The sequence below is a fragment of the Mirounga angustirostris genome, unplaced genomic scaffold, assembly GCF_029215605.1.
Source record: "Mirounga angustirostris isolate CCGP_5_RB_7025 unplaced genomic scaffold, mMirAng1.0.hap1 SCAF_9, whole genome shotgun sequence".
In the NCBI taxonomy this organism is placed as follows: Eukaryota; Metazoa; Chordata; class Mammalia; order Carnivora; family Phocidae; genus Mirounga; species Mirounga angustirostris.
The window spans coordinates 25,751,068-25,773,815 of record NW_026991717.1 but is presented as its reverse complement, the minus strand read 5'-3'; the positions used below and the strand labels follow the sequence as shown (position 1 = coordinate 25,773,815).

The window sequence follows — 22,748 nt, the reverse complement described above, 5'->3', positions numbered from 1 at the left end:
GTTTGTAAGGAAAGCATTTAAAGCTGTCCTGGTGGCAGATTGTGCTGCTAACAAGGAAAAGAGATGCTTTAATACTGCTCAGTCTATAAATGCATTTTCTTTAATAAAAACTTGTGCTATCATGGAAATATGTGCTCTTACTCTGGGATTTTAGATATGGTCATCCTAAAGCAATGGCTCCTTCCCACCTCACCAGAGAAGGAGGTACATTAAGGTACACATGAAATGGTACAACTGCCCATCAGCATTAGACATACTGACCTTTTCATCTGTTTTTTTTTTTTTTTTTCCAGAAATTGTCTATGGGCATATTAAAAATCTACCTCTAGCTTGATATATCCGAACTCTTTCAGAGTTAATAGGTTTATTAAGAAACAGATTTTTTTTTAGAAAGAGCTTTAATTCTACAAATGCAATCACCTCAATATCATTTTAGAGGAAATTGTTTTTTATAGCCAATGTTATATAGCTAAGCCCTGCCTCATGAAGAAAGAACAGCCAGAAGATTGATAGGGTCTTAGTGCCGGTACTTTGTGACATGCAGTCTTTGGTTGGGGTAATGCTGTACCTACTCTCCAGGTCATTGTGCAAATATACCAAGTGAATTTGGTCTCCTCCTAGGAACCACTAAAAAAAAATCTTTCTCACTCCACAGAAAATTATTACTATAAAGGGTCAGTTATAAAATACAAGTGACCATGATTTGCAATTCCACACAATAAAATGTCATGCCACCATCAATGTTAAGGTTATGAAAATAGCCTGGGAAAATGTGATAGAATGTTAAGTAACAAAATTAAGAAATAAAACTGTATATTCTATCCTGTTTGAAATTTAAAAAAAAAATTAAAAAGCACTAAAAAGAAATAGACCAGATGATTATTTTTAATTTTTCTCTATTTAGCAAATGCCTTTACTGAGTATGTATTACTCTCATGGCAATAAAGGAAAAGACAAAAAAGCAAGAATGGGTAAAAAGAGGCCTGAGCAAGATTTGGAAGGTCCCAAATGTGGAGGAGGCTGTGCTGCTGATGGGCTGTGAGCCTGGGCTTAGCTCCCCGCACAGCCACCCTTTCCTTCTCAGAGAGACAGGCAAACAAAGATGATTTCCAGCACAAGGGCATGAAGGGTATTTCTAGACATGTCCACATATTTCCTTTACTAGGTGAAGTTGTTTGAGGGAAGAAACCTAAATTCAAGGTTGGGGCCATGAATGGGGGCAGATTTATTCACCTAATGGGCACATCTTTTAAGCAGGCTTTGATCATTCTCAAATTATTCTCACTGAAGTATAGTTTATGACCCAGTTTCCATGGCTCCAGTCATCCCAACTGCAATGGCCAGCCTTTCGTGCCAGTAAGCATCCCGTGCCCAGCTTTCAAGTCCTCCAATCCCACAACACAGCTGGAGGACACTGCTGTTCAGAGGAAAGCTGACCTGTGATTTGGCATTAGGCAAGGGCAACCCCAAAATCAAAGAGCTGAGGTACTGAGTCCTGTGATGCCACTAATCAAAATGCTGTGTCCAGCCATCACCTGCAGTCTTCCAGCAGTGGGACCCCCTTGGCCTACCACCCCAGTTAGTTCTCCCTCCAACCTCCTTCTCTGTCTGTTTTGTATTGAAGCCACCCTCTCATCTCAACACTCTGCTAGTTGAGGCAGCAAAGCCTTATACCACCTCAGGGAAACCTTCTCACCCGCTGAAATACTTTCCCAAATGCTGATTGCTTGTCTTTTACATGCATGTAACTAACATCCAATTATTTGCCATCACTTCAATGGCTGTCCTCCCTATAATTGTGTTAGATCACAGAGAGAGGAATCACATATGGTCTGTGCAACATTATAGCCGCAACCCTTGGCATAATGCTTGGCACATAGTAGGTGTTCCATAAATGTTGCTGGCTGATTCATGGACTGATCCTACCTCGATGCCAGCCCTTGCAAACATTCTGCCGTGGTATGCTGCCTAGCCCTAGGTTAGGGGGCATGAGCATATGAGTATGTGTGTATGCATCTGAGTGTATAAGTGTACAGGTATAAGTAAGTGGATATGAGGATATAAATGTGCAATTGTGAGCCTGATTGTGTGTGCATGTGTGGGTCTGAGACTGTGAATCTGAGTGCATGTGTGTGAGTGTGTAAGTGTATATATGGGTGTTAGTGTGTGAGCAAATATGTGTGTGAATGTGTGGGTTTGTGTGTATTCCATCACTGCACCTATTTATTTGAGCGTAAGAGCAAGACTTTTAGAGCCAGCAGAGACCAACCTATGTTAATTCTGTTCAGATGCTTCCAAGTTCACATCTTCCTATATTAAAAATCCATCCCAAACCCTGTTCCTCAAGTTTTCCAAAATGTGCATTTATTCAAATCTAAATGAAGATTTACATTTGGCTTTGAAAATGACAAGGAGCTACCAATCTAGTCTCTGAAAATCTCTGTCCCTGTCCATAACTGTTCTGATTGCTGCTCTTGTTTGGCTCTAGTGAATGTATTGTCCCTGTAAACCTTCCAGGCTAAATGCTTACTGAATTGTTAAATCACTGTGGCCTGATCCATTCCCTTTCTGAAGATTAGAAGCTAGTGTTCTTCTGTTCTTCACTCTGTGCTTTTATTCAGTTCAAGCTGCATTTAATAAGCCTCCGGGTTTGGAGTGTGTGGAGCACAAAAGTGAATAGAGTGGGAACCAGGCCTCAAAGAACTTACATCCGTAGTTCAACTCTAGAAACTCCTGCAACTGCAGTGTGCTGAGCCCCAGGCTTTATTTCCCAGTGAGTATTCAGAAGACGCTGTGTTTGTCCTTTAAAGAGTACAACAGCAACGAGAAAAGAGTACGACAATGTAGTCAAACCAACAGTTGCCACTTCAGCAGGGGTAGATGGGGGCATTTTGTAATTGGGACCCTTTGAAAGACAGGACTCTTCTGTCTCATGTTCCTCCAGACATTTCCTCCCTGGGTATGTGCTTCAACCCTGGCCCTTCTTGGCCCCCCATTCCGCTTCCTTCAGACATTGGTGGGTTCCACAATGTCTCCACTAGAGACATCTCAATGACAGGAATTCCTATCCCCCTTTTCCCGCCAAAAAAACAAAGCTAAGTAGGCAGCCCATGTTCCATTGAACTTCTCATATTTCCATTATTTGAATTTGTTCCCATGATACTACGTAGGAAACCTCTTAAAAATTGCTTCTTGTGAGTAGCAACTATATTTTAATTCTGGAAACTTTTTTTCACTAGTGTTTGTGTTATTTTCCCAAGCTTTGCTTGATTGGAGTTGGTCTCCTTCCATAGCCAGCAACTCCTCCATAGATGACCTTAAGTAATCCTGTAGCAGGCAGGCCTGGGGATAATGGATGATGCTCCTGGGGGCTGCCCACCCCCACCAACAAGCTTTGGAAAGCTGTCCTATCAGCCTGGATGCCACACAGAGGTCCTCCCTTTAAGAAGTGTGTAAGTCAATCGTGTGCAGAGGAAGGCAAAGAATCCAGGTAGTTGTATCTTGGAACACTAAGTTCTGCAGGGTCAGTTGGGCACATGTTTTTGGTCTAGAACTATCTATGACAAGAGGGGCCAAGTGACCATGTGAGGTAACAATCATTGAGGTAAGGTGGGAGGTTTGGGTGTATAGCAGAAAGAATGCCAAATCTCCACTAACAGAGAGTGAGACCCAGTAAACCAAGGCACATTTGGATAACCAGAAAAAACAGCATCAACTCTGCAACAAGGTAGAAAGCGTCCAGGGGGAGGTGATAAAGTGCTAGGAGGAGAATACTGGAGAGTACTGGAGGGCCAGGAGCCCTTGATAATGGGCAAAGACAAACAGCAGCCTAAGAAACCAGAGGCTGGTAGGCTCTCAGGGACAGCAATTCTCAAAAGCTGACTTAGATATGATTAATTTTCAAGTAACTGGGCAGGGAGAGGGAAAAAACAAAGTTGGGCAGATACATTTGTTACTTCTTTTTTTTAAGATTTATTTTATTTTAAGATTTGTTTTAAGAGCAAGCAGGGGGAAGGGTGGAGAGAGAGAGAAATCCTCAAGTGGACTCCCCACTGAGTACAGAACCTGACCTGGGGCTTGATCTTACAACCCATGAGATCACAACCTGAACTGAAATCAAGAGGCGGCTGCTCAACCAACTGAGCCACCCAGGTACCCCACATTTGCTACTTCTAAATAACATGTGGCAATAAACTGTCATGAATTTTATGTTTATAGGCTTATTGATTTTATTATATTTGGCATATTTAGTACATTTGTGTGTAGTTAAATAGAACAAGAATAATGCAATAAAAAGAGGTGTGCTCTTTTTGATGAAGAAATCAGTTATTTTTAGTTGTGAGCTGAATTTCAGTCAACTTTTCTTTGCACAATTCTAGCAACTAATGTGTTTTTCCAAACCCCAGTCTTAAAAAAAATCAAACATTTACCCCCAAGTGCGATTATCAAAAGTCTTTTGAGAAATAAGGTAGAAAGTTCCATCTGATTACAAATGTGACCCACTGAAGCAAGTTTAATATGACAAATCTGTAAAGTCGTAGTTCATAGGAATCCTCTACTGGTGAAATCTTTCAGGTAAACAGCACAGTGTCCATGCATGTTCATACAAAGCAGGCTCTCAAAAAGGTTATATTTTTAAATAGTCAATACCAAGCTGGTCTTTCTTGTTTGCAAATGGTAATTATTACTGTCACAGACCCTTATGAATGGAAAGACTGATAGAAGGAAACATTGTGTTACTACACATTAAAATTTGACATACGTTTTTAAATTTTTCATAAGGAATTAATGTATACTGACTATTTTTCCTGCAATCTTCCAAAATTTATATTTATGTAATAGGGCAATCTAGATATCTTGACAGACCCTCCTGTTGAATTAAAATTTCAGGTAAACTAAGGAGATGTTTCTATATGCAGCAATAATTTGTCAAGTGAAGGCATAATATTCAGCAGCCAAAACCTAAGTGAGAGTTGGAACTGCAGAAGGGAAGCCAATTTGCTTTGAGAGCATCTGACAAACGCAGTGAATTTCAGCTTTGAGTTCCAAGGCCTGATGAAGCAGGAAGAGGAAGGTCAGAGCCTCCCCAAACCGGGGGCCCCAGAGGCAGCCTCTCCTATCCTTAGCAGTCACTGTGGTGTAAGGCAGACTAGAAATAAGCCCATCATCCTCAAGGTCTGAAAAGACAATCATCTGGCTCTATCAAACCTTATCTCTGAGCGGAATGGAAAAATATTTTCATTGATAATCCACGGTCACCAGCCGGCTCAGGAGTTTTCAGCCTAAATTTGGATTTCTTAGGTGGGCAGGAAAACCTCAAGTTGAGAATTTAGTTTAAATTAATCTCTGTCTGATAGTGCTCTGGTGCTCACCAGAAGAAAGAAGTTTGACTCTTCCCTGAAGGACCATCACAACAAGGCCTCAAAGAATTTCCATAGAACAGGTCTAAGGTAAAATAATCACAAAATTCACTAGGAAGCAGACACCCAGGTCAGACTTGTAAAGATGTCACGCATGAGGAATATTAAAAATAGATGAATGCAGGGGTACCTGGGTCAGTTAAACAGCCGATTCTTGATTTTGGCTCAGGTTGTGATCTCAGGGTCATGGGATTGAGCCCCTTGATGCGCTCCATGCCCAGTGTGCAACCTGCTTGGGATTCTCTCCCTCTCCCTTTGCCCCTGCCCCTGCTCACTCTCTAAAAAATAAATAAATGAATCTTTAAAAAAATAGATGAGTGCATTAAAAAAACTGAAAGACTAAAAATGTGAATGAAGAACCAGAGATTTTATGTATCTATTAAATAAGCAGTTTTGGAAAAAAAACAAATAGAACTTCTAGAAGTGAAAAATATGTAAACTAAAAATAAACATTTTGATATCAGGCTACAGAATTAGTGACCTGAAAGTTTGACTTGAAGAAATTATTCAGAATGTAATACAAAAAGGATATGAGAAGTTTTAATTTACATAAACAGAAGTCAGGTGGAAAAAGAGAGAAAATAGGATACAGGCAATATTTGAAAGGATAATGTCTGAGAATTTTCCAGGTTTAATCAAAGATCACAACCCACAGAATTAAAAAGACCAATAAATCTCACATAGGATGCATTCTTAAAATGTCTAAATGGAATAGGAAAGAAAAAAAAAATGTCTACTCCTAGACAGTGAAACAGTTTTTTACATCATGAACACATATCTTTCAAAACATCAAGGAAATAAAGATATTGGCAGGTAAATAACAACTGAACAATTTTGTCACCTCTGGACCATAACTAAAGGAATTTCTAATAGATGGTATGAGACACATAAATTAAAGAACAAAAGAAGTTTTAAATATATCATTAAATATAAATAAGTACCAATTTGTAAAACAATAATAATGTCTTGTGAAATTTAAAAACTCAAAGATAAAAGGTAAAATTAAAATAGGTGATGGGGCGCCTGGGTGGCTCAGTCAGTTAAGCACCCTACTCTTGATTTCAGCCCAGGTCATGATCTCAGGGTCATGAGATCAAGCCCCAACTCAGGCTCTGCACTAAATGGGGAGACTGCTTAAGATTCTCTCTCTCTCCATCTCCCTCTGCCTATACTCCCCCACTCCCACTCTCTTTCTCTCTAAAATAATAATAAGAAGAATTAAAAATAAATAAAATAGGGGTGCCTGGGTGGCTCAGTCAGTTAAGCGGCTGCCTTCGGCTCAGGTCATGATCCCAGGGTCCCCGGGATCGAGCCCCGCATCGGGCTCCCTGCTCGGCGGGGAGCCTGCCTCTCCCTCTCCCTCTGCCTACCTGTTCTATCTCTCTGTCAAATAATAAATAAAATCTTTAAAAAATAAATAAATAAATAAATAAATAAATAAATAAATAAAATAATATAGGTGACAAAACAATCATAGCATGTAAGTCAGAAAGTGGGCTGTTGTACTCTGTTCTTCATAACAAGACCTGCCCTCAGGAGAAACTAGTTAACCAGAGCCTAACCTACTGGGGTTTTATTAGAGCCTACCGATCTCAGCACAGGAAATACCCAACTCCAGCCCACTCTAGCCATCCTGTTCTACTTCAGAGAGAGGGAGGAGCCTGAGAAGCATGGATGAAGTTCATAATCTAGAAGAATAGGTTCACTAAAAGATTGAGCTTTAATCATAGGACTATAAAACATTTCCCCTTACCCCACCTCATCACCACATTGGTAAAAGCCTTGCAGTAGTTCCCTTAACCAGTACAACATATCCTGCTGTCAACAAAAAATTATAAGACATAATAAAGGAAAACAGAAAAACCACACACAGTTTGAAGAGACTGAGGAAGTATTGTAACCAGATTCAGATATGGCAGGAATGTTGGAATTATCACACAAGAACGTAAAACAATTATGATTAAGATACAAAGGGTTCTAATGGAAAAGGAAACAGCAAGCAAGAACAGATGGGCAATGTAAGCACAGAGATAGAAATTCTAAGAAAAAATAAATAAATAAATGCTGGAAGTTAAAATCATTGTAACAAAAGTGAAGAATGCCTTTGATGGACTTAGTAATCTGAACATGGCTAAGGAAAAAAATCTCTGGGTGTGAGGATAGCTCAACAGAAACCTCCAAAACTAAAAAACAAATAGAAAAAACAAAAACCTGAAAAAAAAAAAAAGGAGAGAGAGACAAAACAGAATATCTAATAATTGTGAGACTGCTACAAAAAATGTTAACTTATGTGTAATGAGAACTCTGGAGGGAGAAGAGAGAAAAGAATATAAAAATATATCTGACAATAATGACAGAGAATTTCCCCCAAATTAATACCAGATACCAAACCACAGAATAAGGAATCTGAGAGAACACTAAGCAGAATAAAAGAAGAAAAAAAAATACAACTGCACCTAGTTGTATCATTTTCAAACTACAAAAAGTTAAAGATAAAGAAAATATCCTGAGAGCTGCCAGAGGAAAAAACACCTTACCTATAGAAGAGCAAAGATAAGAATTATATCTGACTTCTCCTCAGAAATCATGCAAGCTAGAAGAGATGGAGTAAAATATTTATTAGAGAGGGAGAGAAAAAAAAAAAAAAACACCCACCTAGAATTCTGTACCTACTTTTCAAAAGTGAAGGAGAAATGACATCTCTCTCAGACAAAGGTTGAAAGAATTTGTTACCAGTAGATCTGCCTGTGAGAAATGTTAAAAGAAATTCTGCAGAAAGAAGAAAAATTATATAGATCAAAAACTCAAATCTACATAAAGGAAGCAAATCAGAGAAGGAATAAGTATAGGTAAAATAAAAACTTTCATTATTCGTGTTCTTAATTAATCTAACACATAACAGTTCAAAATAATAACTATGCTTTTGTTATATCTATGCTTATGTATATGTAAAATGAATGACACAAGGGATGAGAGGGAAGAATTAGGATTCTTTTTTTTTAAGATTTTATTTATTTATTTGAGAGAGAGAGAATGAGAGACAGAGAGCACGAGAGGGAAGAGGGTCAGAGGGAGAAGCAGACCCCCTGCTGAGCAGGGAGCCCGATGCGGGACTCGATCCCAGGACTCCAGGATCATGACCTGAGCCGAAGGCAGTCACTTAACCAACTGAGCCACCCAGGCGCCCAGGATTATTTTCTTATATAAAGTATTTGCACCACCCATTGTGCAGCATAGTGTTATCTGAAAGTAATAGACTTGGATTAGTTGTAAATGTATATTGCAAACTCTAGGATAAACACTAAAAAAGTAAAAACAAAGTACAACTGATATGTTAAGTAAGGAGAGAAAATGGAATAATTTAAAATGCTCAGTTAAACCACAAAAGGCAGAAAAAGTAGAAGACAAAAATAGGAACAAAGAACAAGGGCAACAAATCAAAAACAGTAACATATATGGTAGCAATTAATACAACTGTATCAATAATTACTTTGTTTGTCAATAACCTGCACCAGTTACAAAACAGATTGTCAGATTGGGTCAAGAAACAGGACCTGATGATATGTTTCCTAAAAGAAACCCATATTAAATATAAAGACACACATAGATTAAGAGTAAATGGTTGGAGAAAGATATACCACACCAACATTAATCAAAAGAAAGTGGAAATAACTCTTTTACTTTGGACAAAACAGACTTCAGAGCACAGAAAGTTATTAGGAATAAAGAGAGTCATCACACAATGATAAACTAGTCAATTTTTCAAGAAAACAAACAATTCTTAACATATATATCCTAACAACAGAGCATTAAATTCATGAGGCAAATACCGACAGAATTTCGAGGAGAAGTAGATGAATCCACTTTTATAGTTGGAGACTTCAACACCCCTCTATCAGAAATGGACAGATCCACCAGGCAGAAAATCAGTAAGGACATAATTAAACTCAACAACACCATCAATCAACTAGATATGAAGGATCACATGAGAACCTTCTTATGTAATAACATGTTAAAATGTAACTTTCTATAAAGACACCAAGTCATGATACATGATATATGTTAAACCAAATCACCACATGGACAATTTACAAAGAAAATATCCCAAAATTGGTTTAAGATCTCTTGAACTCCTCCCCAACTTTAAGATAATAAAGAGTTAAAAGAGGAGAGAAGGACTGGGAAAAAATAGGAAAGTTAAATCCAAATATACTAATGATAACAATAAATAAAAATGGAATACATACCAAGTAAATGATAAAGAATAATAAATATCAGACTGGATAAATAACCAAATCCAGCTACATATTGTTTAAAGGACATATCCAAAATAGGACCCATTGTAATATATATATATAATGACATCTTCTTTACCCATTCAGGACACAGGTTGTTTCCATATCTTGGCTATTGTGAATATTGCTGCAATGAACATGGGCATACATATACCTCTTTGAGATCCTGGTTTCATTTTCTTCTGATATATAACCAGAAGTGGGATTGCTGGATCATATGGTAGTTCTATTTTTTAGTTTTTCGAGGAACCTCAATATTGTCTCCATAATGGCTATACCAATTTACATTCCCATCAACAGTGTACAAGTGTACAAGGGTTCCTGTTTCTCCACATCCTTGCCAACACTTGTTATGTCTTGCCTTTTTGGTGATAACCATTTTAACAGATGTGACGTGGCATTTTATCATGGTTTTGATTTGTATTGCCCTGATGACAGTGATGTTGAGCATCTTTTCATTTACCTGTTGGCCATCTGTATGTGTTTTTTAGAGGAATATCTTTCCAGTCCTCTGCTTTTTTTTTTTTTTTCTTTTTTGAGAGGGAGAGAGGGGTGGGGAGTGGCAGAAGGAGATGGAGAGGGATCATCTTTTTTTTTTTTCTTGAGAGAAAAATTTTTTATTTTAAAGCCAGTATAGTTTACATAGAGTGTTATATTAGTTTTGGGTGTACAATATAGCAATTCTACAATTCTATACATTACTCAGTGTTCCTCATAGTATGTGTACTCTTTTTTTATTATTATGTTAATCACCATACATTACACCATTAGTTTTTGATGTAGTGTTCCATGATTCATTATTTGCATATAACACCCAGTGCTCCATGCAGAACATGCCCTCTTTAATACCCATCACCTGACTAACCCATCCTCCCACCCCCCCCATAACCCTCAGTTTCTTTTTCAGAGTCCATAGTCTCTCATGGCTCATCTCCCCCTCCGATTTCCCCCCCTTCATTCTTCCCCTCCTGCTATCTCCTTCTTCTTCTTTTTCTTTTTTTTTTAACATATAATGTATTATTTGTTTCAGAGGTACAGATCTGTGATTCAACAGTCTTGCACAATTCACAGCACTCACCATAGCACATACCCTCCCCAATGTCTACCACACAGCCGCCCATCCCTCCCACCCCCCACCACTCCAGCAACCCTCAGTTTGTTTCCTGAGATTAAGAATTCCTCATATCAGTGTGGTCATATGATACATGTCTTTCTCTGATTGACTTATTTCACTCAGCATAACACTCTCCAGTTCTATCCACATCATTGCAAATGGCAAGATTTTATTCCTTTTGAAGGCTGCATAATATTCCATTGTATATATATACCACCTCTTCTTTATCCATTCTCTGTCGATGGACATCTTGGCTCTTTCCACAGTTTGGCTATTGTGGACATTGCTGCTATAAACATCGGGGTGCACGTACCCCTTCGGATCCCTACTTTTGTATCTTTGGGGTAAATACCCAGTAGTGCAATTGCTGGATCATAGGGTAGCTCTATTTTCAACTTTTTGAGGAACCTCCATACAGTTTTCCAGAGTGGCTGCACCAGCTTGCATTCCCACCAAGAGTGTAGGAGGGTTCCCGTTTCTCCGCATTCCCGCCAACATCTGTCATTTCCTGACTTGTTAATTTTAGCCATTCTGACTGGTGTGAGGTGGTATCTCATTGAGGTTTTGATTTGGATTTCCCTGATGCCGAGCGATATTGAGCACTTTTTCATGTGTCTGTTGGCCATTTGGATGTCTTCTTTGGAAAAATGTCTGTTCATGTCTTCTGCCCATTTCTTGATTGGATTCTTTGTTCTTTGGGTGTTGAATTTGATGAGTTCTTTATAGATTTTGGATACTAGCCCTTTATCTGATATGTCATTTGCAAATATCTTCTCCCATTCTGTCGGTTGTCTTTTGGTTTTGTTGACTGTTTCCTTTGCTTTGCAAAAGCTTTTTATCTTGATGAAGTCCCAATAGTTCATTTTTGCCCTTGCTTCCCTTGCCTTTGGCAATGTTTATAGGAAGAAGTTGCTTCGGCTGAGGTCAAAGAGGTTGCTGCCTGTGTTCTCCTTTAGGATTTGGATGGACTCCTGTCTCATATTGAGGTCTTTCAACCATTTGGAGTCTATTTTTGTGTGTGGTGTAAGGAAATGGTCCAGTTTCATTCTTCTGCATGTGGCTATCCAATTTTCCCAACACCATTTATTGAAGAGACTGTCTTTGTTCCGTTGGACATTCTTTCCTGCTTTGTCGAAGATTAGTTGACCATAGAGTTGAGGGTCAATTTCTGGGCTCTCTATTCTGTTCCATTGATCTATGTATCTGTTTTTGTGCCAGTACCATGCTGTCTTGATGATGACAGCTTTGTAATAGAGCTTGAAGTCCGGAATGGTGATGCCGCCGGCTTTGCTTTTCTTTTTCAATATTCCTCTGGCTATGCGGGGTCTTTTCTGGTTCCATACTAATTTTAGGATTATTTGTTCCATTTCTTTGAAAAAAGTGGATGGTATTTTGATGGGGATTGCATGGAATGTGTAGATTGCTCTAGGTAGCATTGACATCTTCACAATATTTGTTCTTCCAATCCATAAGCATGGAACGTTTTTCCATTTCTTTGTGTCTTCCTCAATTTCTTTCATGAGTATTTTATAGTTTTCTGAGTATAGATACTTTGTCTCTTTGGTTAGATTTATTCCTAGGTATCTTATGGTTTTGGGTGCAATTGTAAATGGGATGGACTCCTTAATTTCTCTTTCTTCTGTCTTGTTGGTGTATAGGGAAGTCACTGACTTCTGTGCATTGATTTTATATCCTGCCACTTTACTGAATTCCTGTATGAGTTCTAGCAGTTTTGGGGTGGAGTCTTTTGGGTTTTCCACATAAAGTATCATATCATCTGCAAAGAGTGAGAGTTTGACTTCTTCTTTGCCAATTTGGATGCCTTTGATTTCTTTTTGTTGTCTGATTGCTGTGGCTAAGACTTCCAATACTATGTTGAATAGCAGTGGTGATAGTGGACATCCCTGCCGCATTCCTGACTTTAGGGGGAAAGCTCTGAGTTTTTCCCCATTGAGAATGATATTCGCTGTAGGTTTTTCATGGATGGCTTTTATGATATTGAGGTATGTACCGTCTATCCCTATACTCTGAAGAGTTTTGATCAAGAAAGGATGCTGGACTTTGTCAAAAGCTTTTTCTGCATCTATTGAGAGGATCATATGATTCTTGTTCTTTCTTTTGTTAATGTATTGTATCACATTGATTGATTTGCGGATGTTGAACCAACCTTGCAGTCCAGGGATAAATCCCACTTGGTCATGGTGAATAATCCTTTTAATATACTGTTGGATCCTATTGGCTAGTATTTGGGTGAGAATTTTTGCATCCATGTTCATCAGGGATCTTGGTCTGTAATTCTCCTTTTTGATGGGGTCTTTGTCTGGTTTGGGGATCAAGGTAATGCTGGCCTCATAAAATGAGTTTGGAAGTTTTCCTTCAGTTTCTATTTTTTGGAACAGTTTCAGAAGAATAGGTATTAATTCTTCTTGAAATGTTTGGTAGAATTCCCCTCGGAAGCCATCTGGCCCTGGGCTTTTGTTTGTTGGGAGATTTTTGATGACTGCTTCAATTTCCTTGGTGGTTATAGGTCTGTTCAGGTTTTCTATTTCATCCTGGTTCAGTTTTGGTAGTTGATCCATCTCTAGGAATGCATCCATCTCTTCCAGGTTATCTAATTTGCTGGCATAGAGTTGCTCATAATAAGTTCTTATAATTGTTTGTATTTCTTTGGTGTTGGTTGTGATCTCTCCTCTTTCATTCATGATTTTGTTGATTTGGGTCATTTCTTTTCTCTTTTTGATAAGTCTGGCGAGGGGTTTATCAATCTTGTTAATTCTTTCAAAGAACCAGCTCCTAGTTGCGTTGATCTGTTCTACTGTTCTTTTGGTTTCTATTTCATTGATTTCAGCTCTGATCTTTATTATTTCTCTTCTCCTGCTGGGTTTAGGCTTTATTTGCTGTTCTTTCTCCAGCTCCTTTAGGTGTAGGGTTAGGTTGTGTACTTGAGACCTTTCTTGTTTCTTGAGAAAGGCTTGTATTGCTATATACTTTCCTCTTAAGACTGCCTTTGCTGCGTCCCAAAGATTTTGAACAGTTGTGTTTTCATTTTCATTGGTTTCCATGTATTTTTTTAATTCTTCTTTAATTTCCTGGTTGACCCATTCATTCTTCAGTAGGATGCTCCTTAGCCTCCATGTATTTGAGTTCTTTCCGACTTTCCTCTTGTGATTGAGTTCTAGTTTCAAAGCATTGTGGTCTGAAAATAGGCAGGGAATGATCCCAATCTTTTGGTACCGTTTGAGACCTGATTTATGACCTAGGATGTGATCGATTCTGGAGAATGTTCCATGGGCACTAGAGAAGAATGTGTATTCCCTTGCTTTGGGGTGGAATGTTCTGAATAGGTCCGTGAAGTCCATTTGGTCCAATGTGTCATTTAAAGTCTTTATTTCCTTGTTGATCTTTTGCTTAGACGATCTGTCCATTTCAGTGAGGGGGGTGTTAAAGTCCCCCACTATTATTGTATTGTTGTCGATGTGTTTCTTTGCTTTTGTTATTAATTGCCTTATATAATTGGCTGCTCCCATGTTAGGGGCATAAATATTTACAATTGTTAGATCTTCTTGTTGGATAGATCCTTTAAGTAGGATATAGTGTCCTTCCTCATCTCTTATTACAGTCTTTGGTTTAAAATCTAATTTGTCTGATATAAGGATTGCGACCCCAGCTTTCTTTTGGTGTCCATTAGCATGGTAAATGGTTTTCCACCCCCTCATTTTCAATCTGGGGGTGTCTTTGGTTCTAAAATGAGTCTCTTGCAGACAGCATATCGATGGGTCTTGTTTTTTAATCCAGTCTGTTAGCCTGTGTCTTTTGATTGGGGCATTTAGCCCATTTACATTCAGGGTAACTATAGAAAGATAGGAATTTAGTGCCATTGTATTGCCTGTAAGGTGACTGTTACCATATATTGTCTGTGTTCCTTTCTGGTCTATGTTGCTTTTAGGGTCTCTCTTTGCTTAGAGGACCCCTTTCAAGATTTCCTGTAGGGCTGGTTTCGTGTTTGCAAATTCCTTTAGTTTTTGTTTGTCCTGGAAGCTTTTTATCTCTCCTTCAATTTTCAATGACAGCCTAGCTGGATAGAGTTTTCTTGGCTGCATATTTTTCTCATGTAGTGCTCTGAAGATATCCTGCCAGTCCTTTCTGGCCTGCCAGGTCTCTGTGGGTAGGTCTGTTGCCGATCTAATGTTTCTACCATTGTAGGTTACATATCTCTTCTCCCGAGCTGCTTTCAGGATTTTCTCTTTGTCTATGAGACTCGTAAGTTTTACTATTAGATGTCGGGGAGTTGACCTATTTTTATTGATTTTGAGAGGGGTTCTCTGTGCTTCCTGGGTTTTCATGCCTGTTTCTTTCCCCAGATTAGGGAAGTTCTCTGCTATAATTTGCTCCATTATACCTTCTGCCCCTCTCTCTCTTTCTTCATCTTCTGGGATCCCAATTATTCTAATGTTGTTTCATCTTATGCTATTGCTTATCTCTCGAATTCTGCCCTCGTGATCCAGTAGTTGTTTATCTCTCTTTTTCTCAGCTTCTTTATTTTCCATCATTTCATCTTCTCTATTACTGATTCTCTCTTCTGCCTCATTTATCCTAGCAGTTAGCACCCCCATTTTTGATTGCACCTCATTAATAGCCTTTTTGATTTCTACTTGGTTGGATTTTAGCTCCTTTACTTCTCCAGAAAGGGTTTCTCTAATAACTTCCATATTTTTCTCAAGCCCAGCTAGTATCTTTAAAGTGATGATTCTGAACTCTAGATCTGACATCGTACTAATGTCCATATTGAGTAGGTCCCTGGCAGTCGGTACTACCTCTTGTTCTTTTTGTTGAGGTGACTTTTTCCGTCTTGTCATTTGTGCAGAGGAGAATAGATTAATGAGAGAACAAAATGCTAGCAGAATAACCAAGTCCCCAGAAAATATACTCTAAACAAATCAGAAAAGGCCTGAAGCAGTGGGATAAGAAAGGGAAATAGAGAAAAAAGAAAAAGAAAAAAAAAAGATAAAGATAAAAACAAAAACAAAAACAAACAAAACAAAACAACAACAACAAAAGGAAAACCAGAATGTGATCAAATATGATCTATATGGTATATAGATCAGTGCCACACTCTAGATTTGGGTTGTATTTTGGTCTTTTAGAAGAAAGTGCCTCCCAAATTTTAAAGAAAGAAAAACTTATATATGTACAAAAATAAGGGTTGATATGATAAAGGGATGGAATATGACTGTAAAAATGGAAATTATAAAAAATGTTATAAAAGGAATTGATAAGAAGTTGTTTGAAAAAAGAAAGAAGAGGATTTAAAAAAAGAAAAAAGAAAAAGAAAAAAAAAAGGAGAGGATGTGATCAGGCAGGGGAATAGAAAGCACCATATACTAGAGATTTAGGGTATATTTTAATCTGTTAGAAGAAACTATCTCAAAATTTTAAAGAGAGAACAACTTATATATATAAGCCAAAAATATGGGTAACTACTATGAAGGGATAGAATATGACTCTAAAAATGAAAAGGGATTGATAAGATGTTGGTCGAAAAAGGGAAAAAAAAAATTCAAAAAGAAATAATAAGACAAAAAGACAGTTAAAAAAAAATTAACTTTGAAAGACTAAAGAATCATGGTAAAAAAGCCATGAATTCTATGTGCATCATTCCGCTAGCGCTGGAGTTCTGCCGTTCTCATTGATAGGTAAACTTGGTCTTGGCTGGCTGTTCTCGCTGATCTTCTGGGGAGGGGCCTGTTGCCGTGGTTTCCAAATGTCTCTGCCAGAGGCGGAATTGCCCCGCCCTTGCCCCCTCCCATCTAAGTAATCTGCTCGGGTTTGCTCTCCGGGGCTTTTGTTCCCTGTGAGCTTTCCGTACAGCTTTGGAGGCGGAGAGTTAAAATGGCGGCCTCCCAATCTCCGCTCCGGAGGAGCCGAGAACTCGGGGCCCCGCTCCTCAGTGAGGCCCCAGAGAAGAGCCGCCAGTCACTCCCGTCTCCCCGGTCTCCGGCCGCACTCCGTGCTCACCCGGCCTGCGACCGCGCGCCTCTATCTCTGGCACCCGACCCCGGGTGGAGTCTCCAAACCCAGCAGATCCCTGTGGTGCGCTCCCGCGCCGCTCCTCCCGGGGGAGGAAGGTGAGTCTCCCCGGATCTGCCGCTTGTTGGGTCCCTGCTGGAGGAGCAGTGGCCCGACTGTGCCGCGGATCACGGTTTATGGCCACCCCGAGCTGAGAGCCCGCGCCTGGGCTCCACCTCTGCAGCCGGCTTCCCTGCTCCGATACCTGGGAGCTCTGCCACACTCAGGCACCCCCGGTCTTTCTGTGACCCCGAGGGTCCTGAGACCACACTGTCCCGGAGGGTTCCACCCCCCGCTTAGCCACCAGAGTGACGTCCCTCGGCGGAGCAGACTTTTAAAAGTTCCGATTTTGTGCTCCGTGGTTCTGTCACTTGCCAAAAGCGGCCGACGGAGGCCCCTCCCCCGCCGTCTATCCTCCCGAATATCGCCTCGGATTCACTTCTCCACACGTTCTACCTTCCAGAAAGTGGTCACTTTTCTGATGAGAGAGTTGTTGCTCTTCTTTTCTTCAGTCTCCTGTTGAGTTTGTAGGTGTTCAGAATGGTTTGATCCCTATCCAGCTGATTTCCTGAGACCAGACGAAATCCAGGTCTCCTACTCCTCCGCCATCTTGCTCCGCCCCCCCAGACCTGCTCCAGATTAAACGAAACTAAAGAGATGTGACACTTGAAAGCAATGCTTGATCTTGGGCTGGATCCTGCACTGGGCTAAATATGTATAAAATATATTATTGGGACAAGTAAGGAAACTTGAATATAAACTGTGGATTAGATAATGGTATCAACGTTACATTTCCTGTTCTGATCATTGTATAGGGTTCCTTGTTCTTAGGAAATATACTCTGGAGGCAATGAGGGGTCCCAAACTTCCTCTCAGATTTAAAAGAGGTGTGGGAGAGAAGAGAAAGAGAAAAGTTATAATGAGAAAGCAAAAGGGGCAAAATGGAAACAATGGGGTATAGTTCCTTATACCAGTTTTACATTTTTTCCATAAATTTGAAATTATAACACAATTAATTTAAAAAAATTAATTTATGAAAAACTATTACAGTATACTTTTTATTTATTATATAGTATACAGTTTATTTATTTATTGTATGTCCTATATATTCAATGTTTCAACAAAATTGAATGTTTCAACAAATGTTAATGTTTAATTAAAATTTGAGTGTTATTAGTTTATATTAAATTTTTTAATTACATTAACATTTTAACTAAGAAATTAAAAATGCAAAGTTTAATTACATTAAAATTAAATTTTAAAATTTGGATTACATTTAAAAATGTTAATGTTTAGGGGTGCCTGGGAGGCTCAGTTGGTTAAGTATCTGAGTCTTGATTTCAGCTCAGGTCTTGATTTCAGAGCCCTGGGATCAAGCCCTGCGTAGGGCTCTGCACTCAGCATGGAGTCTGCTTGGGATTCTCCTTCTCCCTTTCTTGCTGCCCCTCCCCCTGCTCGTACTCGCTCTCTCTAAAGTAAATAAATAAAATCTTTAAAAAATGTAATGTTTAATGTTTAAATGTTTAATATATTAATGTTTTATGTTTCAGCAAATTTTGATGTTCCAAAAAAATTTGTAAAGGTTTCAGGAGAGTCCCTTTGATTGTCTTACTTTGCATAGTTTCAGCTTGTATAGACATTTTTACAGTCCTATACTGCCATGAAGAGCAAGGACTGCCTATGTTGCATACAGTGTAAAATAGCTTTTATATCTACACTACTTTCTGGACATGAAAGAAAGCTATGAAGATGAGTCTCTGTGAAAATTTGCAATTTTCAGACTTAGACACGTGTATTTTCTTCACAGAAAAGTTTCAGGAACCATAACCAGCAGGTTGCCCCTATGGAACCAAATTGAACTCAACATAAAACTGGATGTGAAACAACATTCCAGTATCCAATGAAGCCATTTGAACTACACTGGAATGTGGGCGATCTTCCCTTTGACAATGCTGACTCTTGTATGGAAATATGGCTGATATGATATTTAGGCCATTCGGGTAACAGAAGGAAAGTGTGGGGCCTTGATAATAAGGGAGGCAGAATCTCATAAGAACTCAGGAATAGTGTGTAATTGGGACTTGCACAAAACTTAAAACCATAACTGTGCAGGAAATCTCAGCTGCAGGTCGCTAAGGACCCAAGGCAGCAATACGATGTGACCATCTTCAGTCTCGGCAATCACTCAGCTTCCCCATCTCTGTAACACTCCTATTTCTTCCAACTGCACACCTCACCTGGTTCCTGAAAGAGCTTTCTTTTTCTTGCAGTTTTTGCTGACTCAAACTTCCAGCTCCCTCATGGTCTCCTATGGCCACTCTTTGCTCCTTCATTTCTGTACCTTCTCTTGAAACTGACTGGACCCTCCATCCATACTTCTCTGTCCAATTTCAAGATGGAAAATTGAATTGGCTTTGGTAGTTCTACCTCTTCTTGTTTATAAAGAGCTTTTGACTCTGGGATACTCTGACATTGGTCAGGAAAGGACAGAGGCAGGGATCTGGGACAGAGTAGGACCATGTGAACAAGGACCATGGAGAAGCTGTGGCCAGTGAGCAGGTGAATCCATGTCTTGGGGGTGCAGTTCAGTTAGGCCACGTGTGCTGGTTACAGCATATCAACAGGACCCCAATATCCTCCAGAAAGAAAAGATGTTCTTTGCATCAAATAGATGGATTCCTGGCTTGCAAATACTAAATGACGAGGAATTAAAACATGTTTTGACAATCTTTGAAAATAAATCTAATGACTGTTATTATACTCATTAATAATTATCTTATTAATAAAAGAATATCCCTCTGTCCTTTCTGGTATTTCTTTGGTTTATTATGCTACCTAAATGGAGAAGAGGGAATACTCAAGTGCCTTTTCTTGCCCACACATGATAGCACCTGAAATTATACTTGAATTTATACTTGAATTTTTAGTTGAACTAAGCATAATGCATAGCAGAGACAAATCTTGTTTGTCCATAGTAGCACAGATTAGCACTAGAAATAAAATCATAAATATTTTGAAAATATTTTATCCACTGTCTTTTTTTTTAATAAAATTGTAGTGGGAACTTATTTGCAGCTGAATAAATGATCTCTGAGTTAGGCCTGCTTGCCCATCCCCTGTTAAAATCTGTAAAATGGAATAAAATCTGAAAACTGCTTATATAAAGAATTAGCCCAGGAATTCAAGGGATGGCTAACAATAAAAAAAAAAAAAATCATAGTTGTAGTGGAAAGTCAACTTTTACAGTCCACAGATAACTTCTTACCCACTTTCTCAGAAATGTAATAATTTATGGGGTGGGGGGAAGAGAAGAGTCTTGGTTCTCTATAACAATGTCCTAAGAGGAAAGTATGAGATGTAATAAGAGGAAGAATAATTTTTGTCCAGGTATTATATTAAACATATTACTTGCATTCTATATTTTAATCTTTTCAACAACCCTGTGCCATAGATGTTGTTTTAATCCGTATATTATAGATGAACAAATTGAGGATTATACATGTATGTAACTTACTGAAGGCTACAAAGGAAATAAATACCTGAGAAAGAGATTGACTGAACCTGTGTTCTCAACTAGATTCTGTCTAGGAAAAGGGCCAGGCAGCTCTGCAGTCATTAAAAGTCAGTCCTAGGGGGGTACCTGGGTGGCTCAGTTGGTTGAGCATCGGACTCTTGATTTCAGCCCAGGTCACTATCTCAAGGTTATGAGATCGAGCCTCACATTGGGCCGTGCTGCTTGGGATTCTCTCCCTCTCATTCTGCCCCTCCCCACCTCACTCTAAAGAGAAAAAAAGAATGTCAATCCTAGAACCTTGAGCCTTCAGGAGAGACATGGCAAGTCTCTGGAGGCTGAGTGTCCTGTGAAGTGTGCAAGAAGGCTGAGCTATGTTTCTCCAAATCTCAGTGGTCAGACCTGCTCATGTCTCAGCATTTCTCTGGGACCAACCTAGCCCAGAATGGTGTAGAACACAACACATTCACCTGTCACTTAACTACCATTCTGGTTCCAAGGCTGCATCTCTCCACTGGACTGATTAGAGGGTTGTCAATGTTTTTCTCCTGGGCCTAATTCCAGCTGCTTATTTGAATCCTGGCTCTGCAATGGACAACTGTTCCCTAGCTGCAGCCCTCACTCTTTATAGTCAACTGCGGCCTTGCACAAATGGTTCCTGACTGTGTTCGAGGGGATGTTTTGTAGAAACCTGCCAGGGCAAGTGTTTTGGCACTCCCAGCTTTAACCTTTGTTGGACTTTGTTATCTCAGCTATCATGATGTGGGCATCTGCAAAGCTGTGGAAGCTCTGACCTTTTTGATTTAACACCTTGAGAATTGACTGTACACTTCTTTGACTCTGCTCTGTCATGCCATTCAAATCACAGTAAGGAGGAAATAACAGATAAATCCAAACCTCTTTGCCTAATCACCTGGTTATTTTTAGAATTTAGTCTTTGAAGAAAAGGTTTGAGAGGAATTGTAGCCAAGAAATTTGGAGCCTGAATTCCTTGCTCTCGTGAGTTTATGAGATTGTCTCTCAGCTTCTCACAAGACTCACAGGGTAACTAAATATTATGTATGGGGGCACCTGGGTGGCTCAGTCTGTTAAGCGTCTGCCTTTGGCTCAAGTCATGATCCCAGGGTCCTGGGATCGAGCACTGCATCAGGCTCCCTGCTCAGCGGGAAGCCTGCTTCTCCCGCTCCCGCTCCCCCTGCTTGTGTTCCCTCTCTTGCTGTGTCTCTCTCTGTCAAATAAATAAATAAAAAATCTTTAAAAATAAATAAATAAATAAATAAATAAATAAATAAATAAATAATAAATATTATGTGTGAGCTTTTGCCTGTTAACTTATCAAATTTTTTAAGGGAATGCAGCTTTATTACAATCAATGCCTGATCAAACTTCTGTATTTGTCCTGGGAATGATGGAGAAAGGGAAAGCTCTTAATTCATAAGTAAAGACTTTGCAGAAAATCAGTTAGTATTTAATTTTTGAAAGCTTCCCTTTCTGTTCATCAATACCAGTTACAGATAGTTACATATCCTGGGGAAACTTTAAAATTAGGAAATACTAGTATTTCACATCAGTAATTTCTAAATCCTGGGAAGAAGAGTCTGGAGAGCTTCTGAGTATAGAGAAGTTCCATGTAGGGAAGAGGTCCCCTTATAGATGTATGCAAATATTACAGAATCTAAACTGAGACTTATCCCTCAAATGTATTTATTTTACTTGTCCTAAAAAATCTGTCTACAAATATAAAACTCTAAGTAATAAATCGTTATTTTCCCATGGTGGGACTCTCTAATGTGAAAATGTATTCTATGAAAATAAAGTTTATTTTATTTTATTCTTTAATTCTTTTTTTAAAGATTTTATTTCTTTATTTGACAGAGAGAGAGAAAGAGAGCATGTGCAACACGACAAGCAGAGAGAGCTGCAGAGGGAGAGGGAGCTGGATGTGGGACTTGAACACAAAATCCTGGGATCATGACCTGAGCCAAAGGCAGAAGCCCAGCTGATTGAGCCACCCAGGTGCCCCCAAAATAAAGTTGTTGTTTTTTTTAAATAAAACATTATGTTAAAAAAAAAAAAAGTCAGTCCTAGCTTGGTAAATAGCTTGCAGGAAGCAGAGGTGGGTCCCAAGTCCAGGTCTTTTGGTGCCTGATCCAGTCCCTTTACTGCAAAATGCAGTTACCTTAACTGTGAAATGGAACAAAAAATTGTTTCTCCTCAACCTGGCCATTTAATAATATAAGGTGTTATTAATGCCAGGATGTCATTTCTGACTTCTGTAGTTTTAATTGATTTGCTTAGCAGGATTTTAATGTATAGCTAAGAGTTTAATTCATTGTAATAGA

The 22,748-nt window shown here is 39.1% G+C and overlaps 1 protein-coding gene across 1 annotated transcript; it reads left to right on the top strand.

Annotated features, from left to right (window-relative positions):
* The first annotated feature begins 20,726 nt into the window (after positions 1-20,726).
* Positions 20,727-21,201, top strand: LOC123862285 (succinate dehydrogenase [ubiquinone] cytochrome b small subunit, mitochondrial-like). Its single transcript, XM_045901865.2, is given in 2 exon segments — positions 20,727-20,893; positions 21,043-21,201. Coding segments are annotated over 2 exon segments (258 nt in total). The 3' UTR covers positions 21,134-21,201.
* The last annotated feature ends 1,547 nt before the right edge of the window (positions 21,202-22,748 follow it).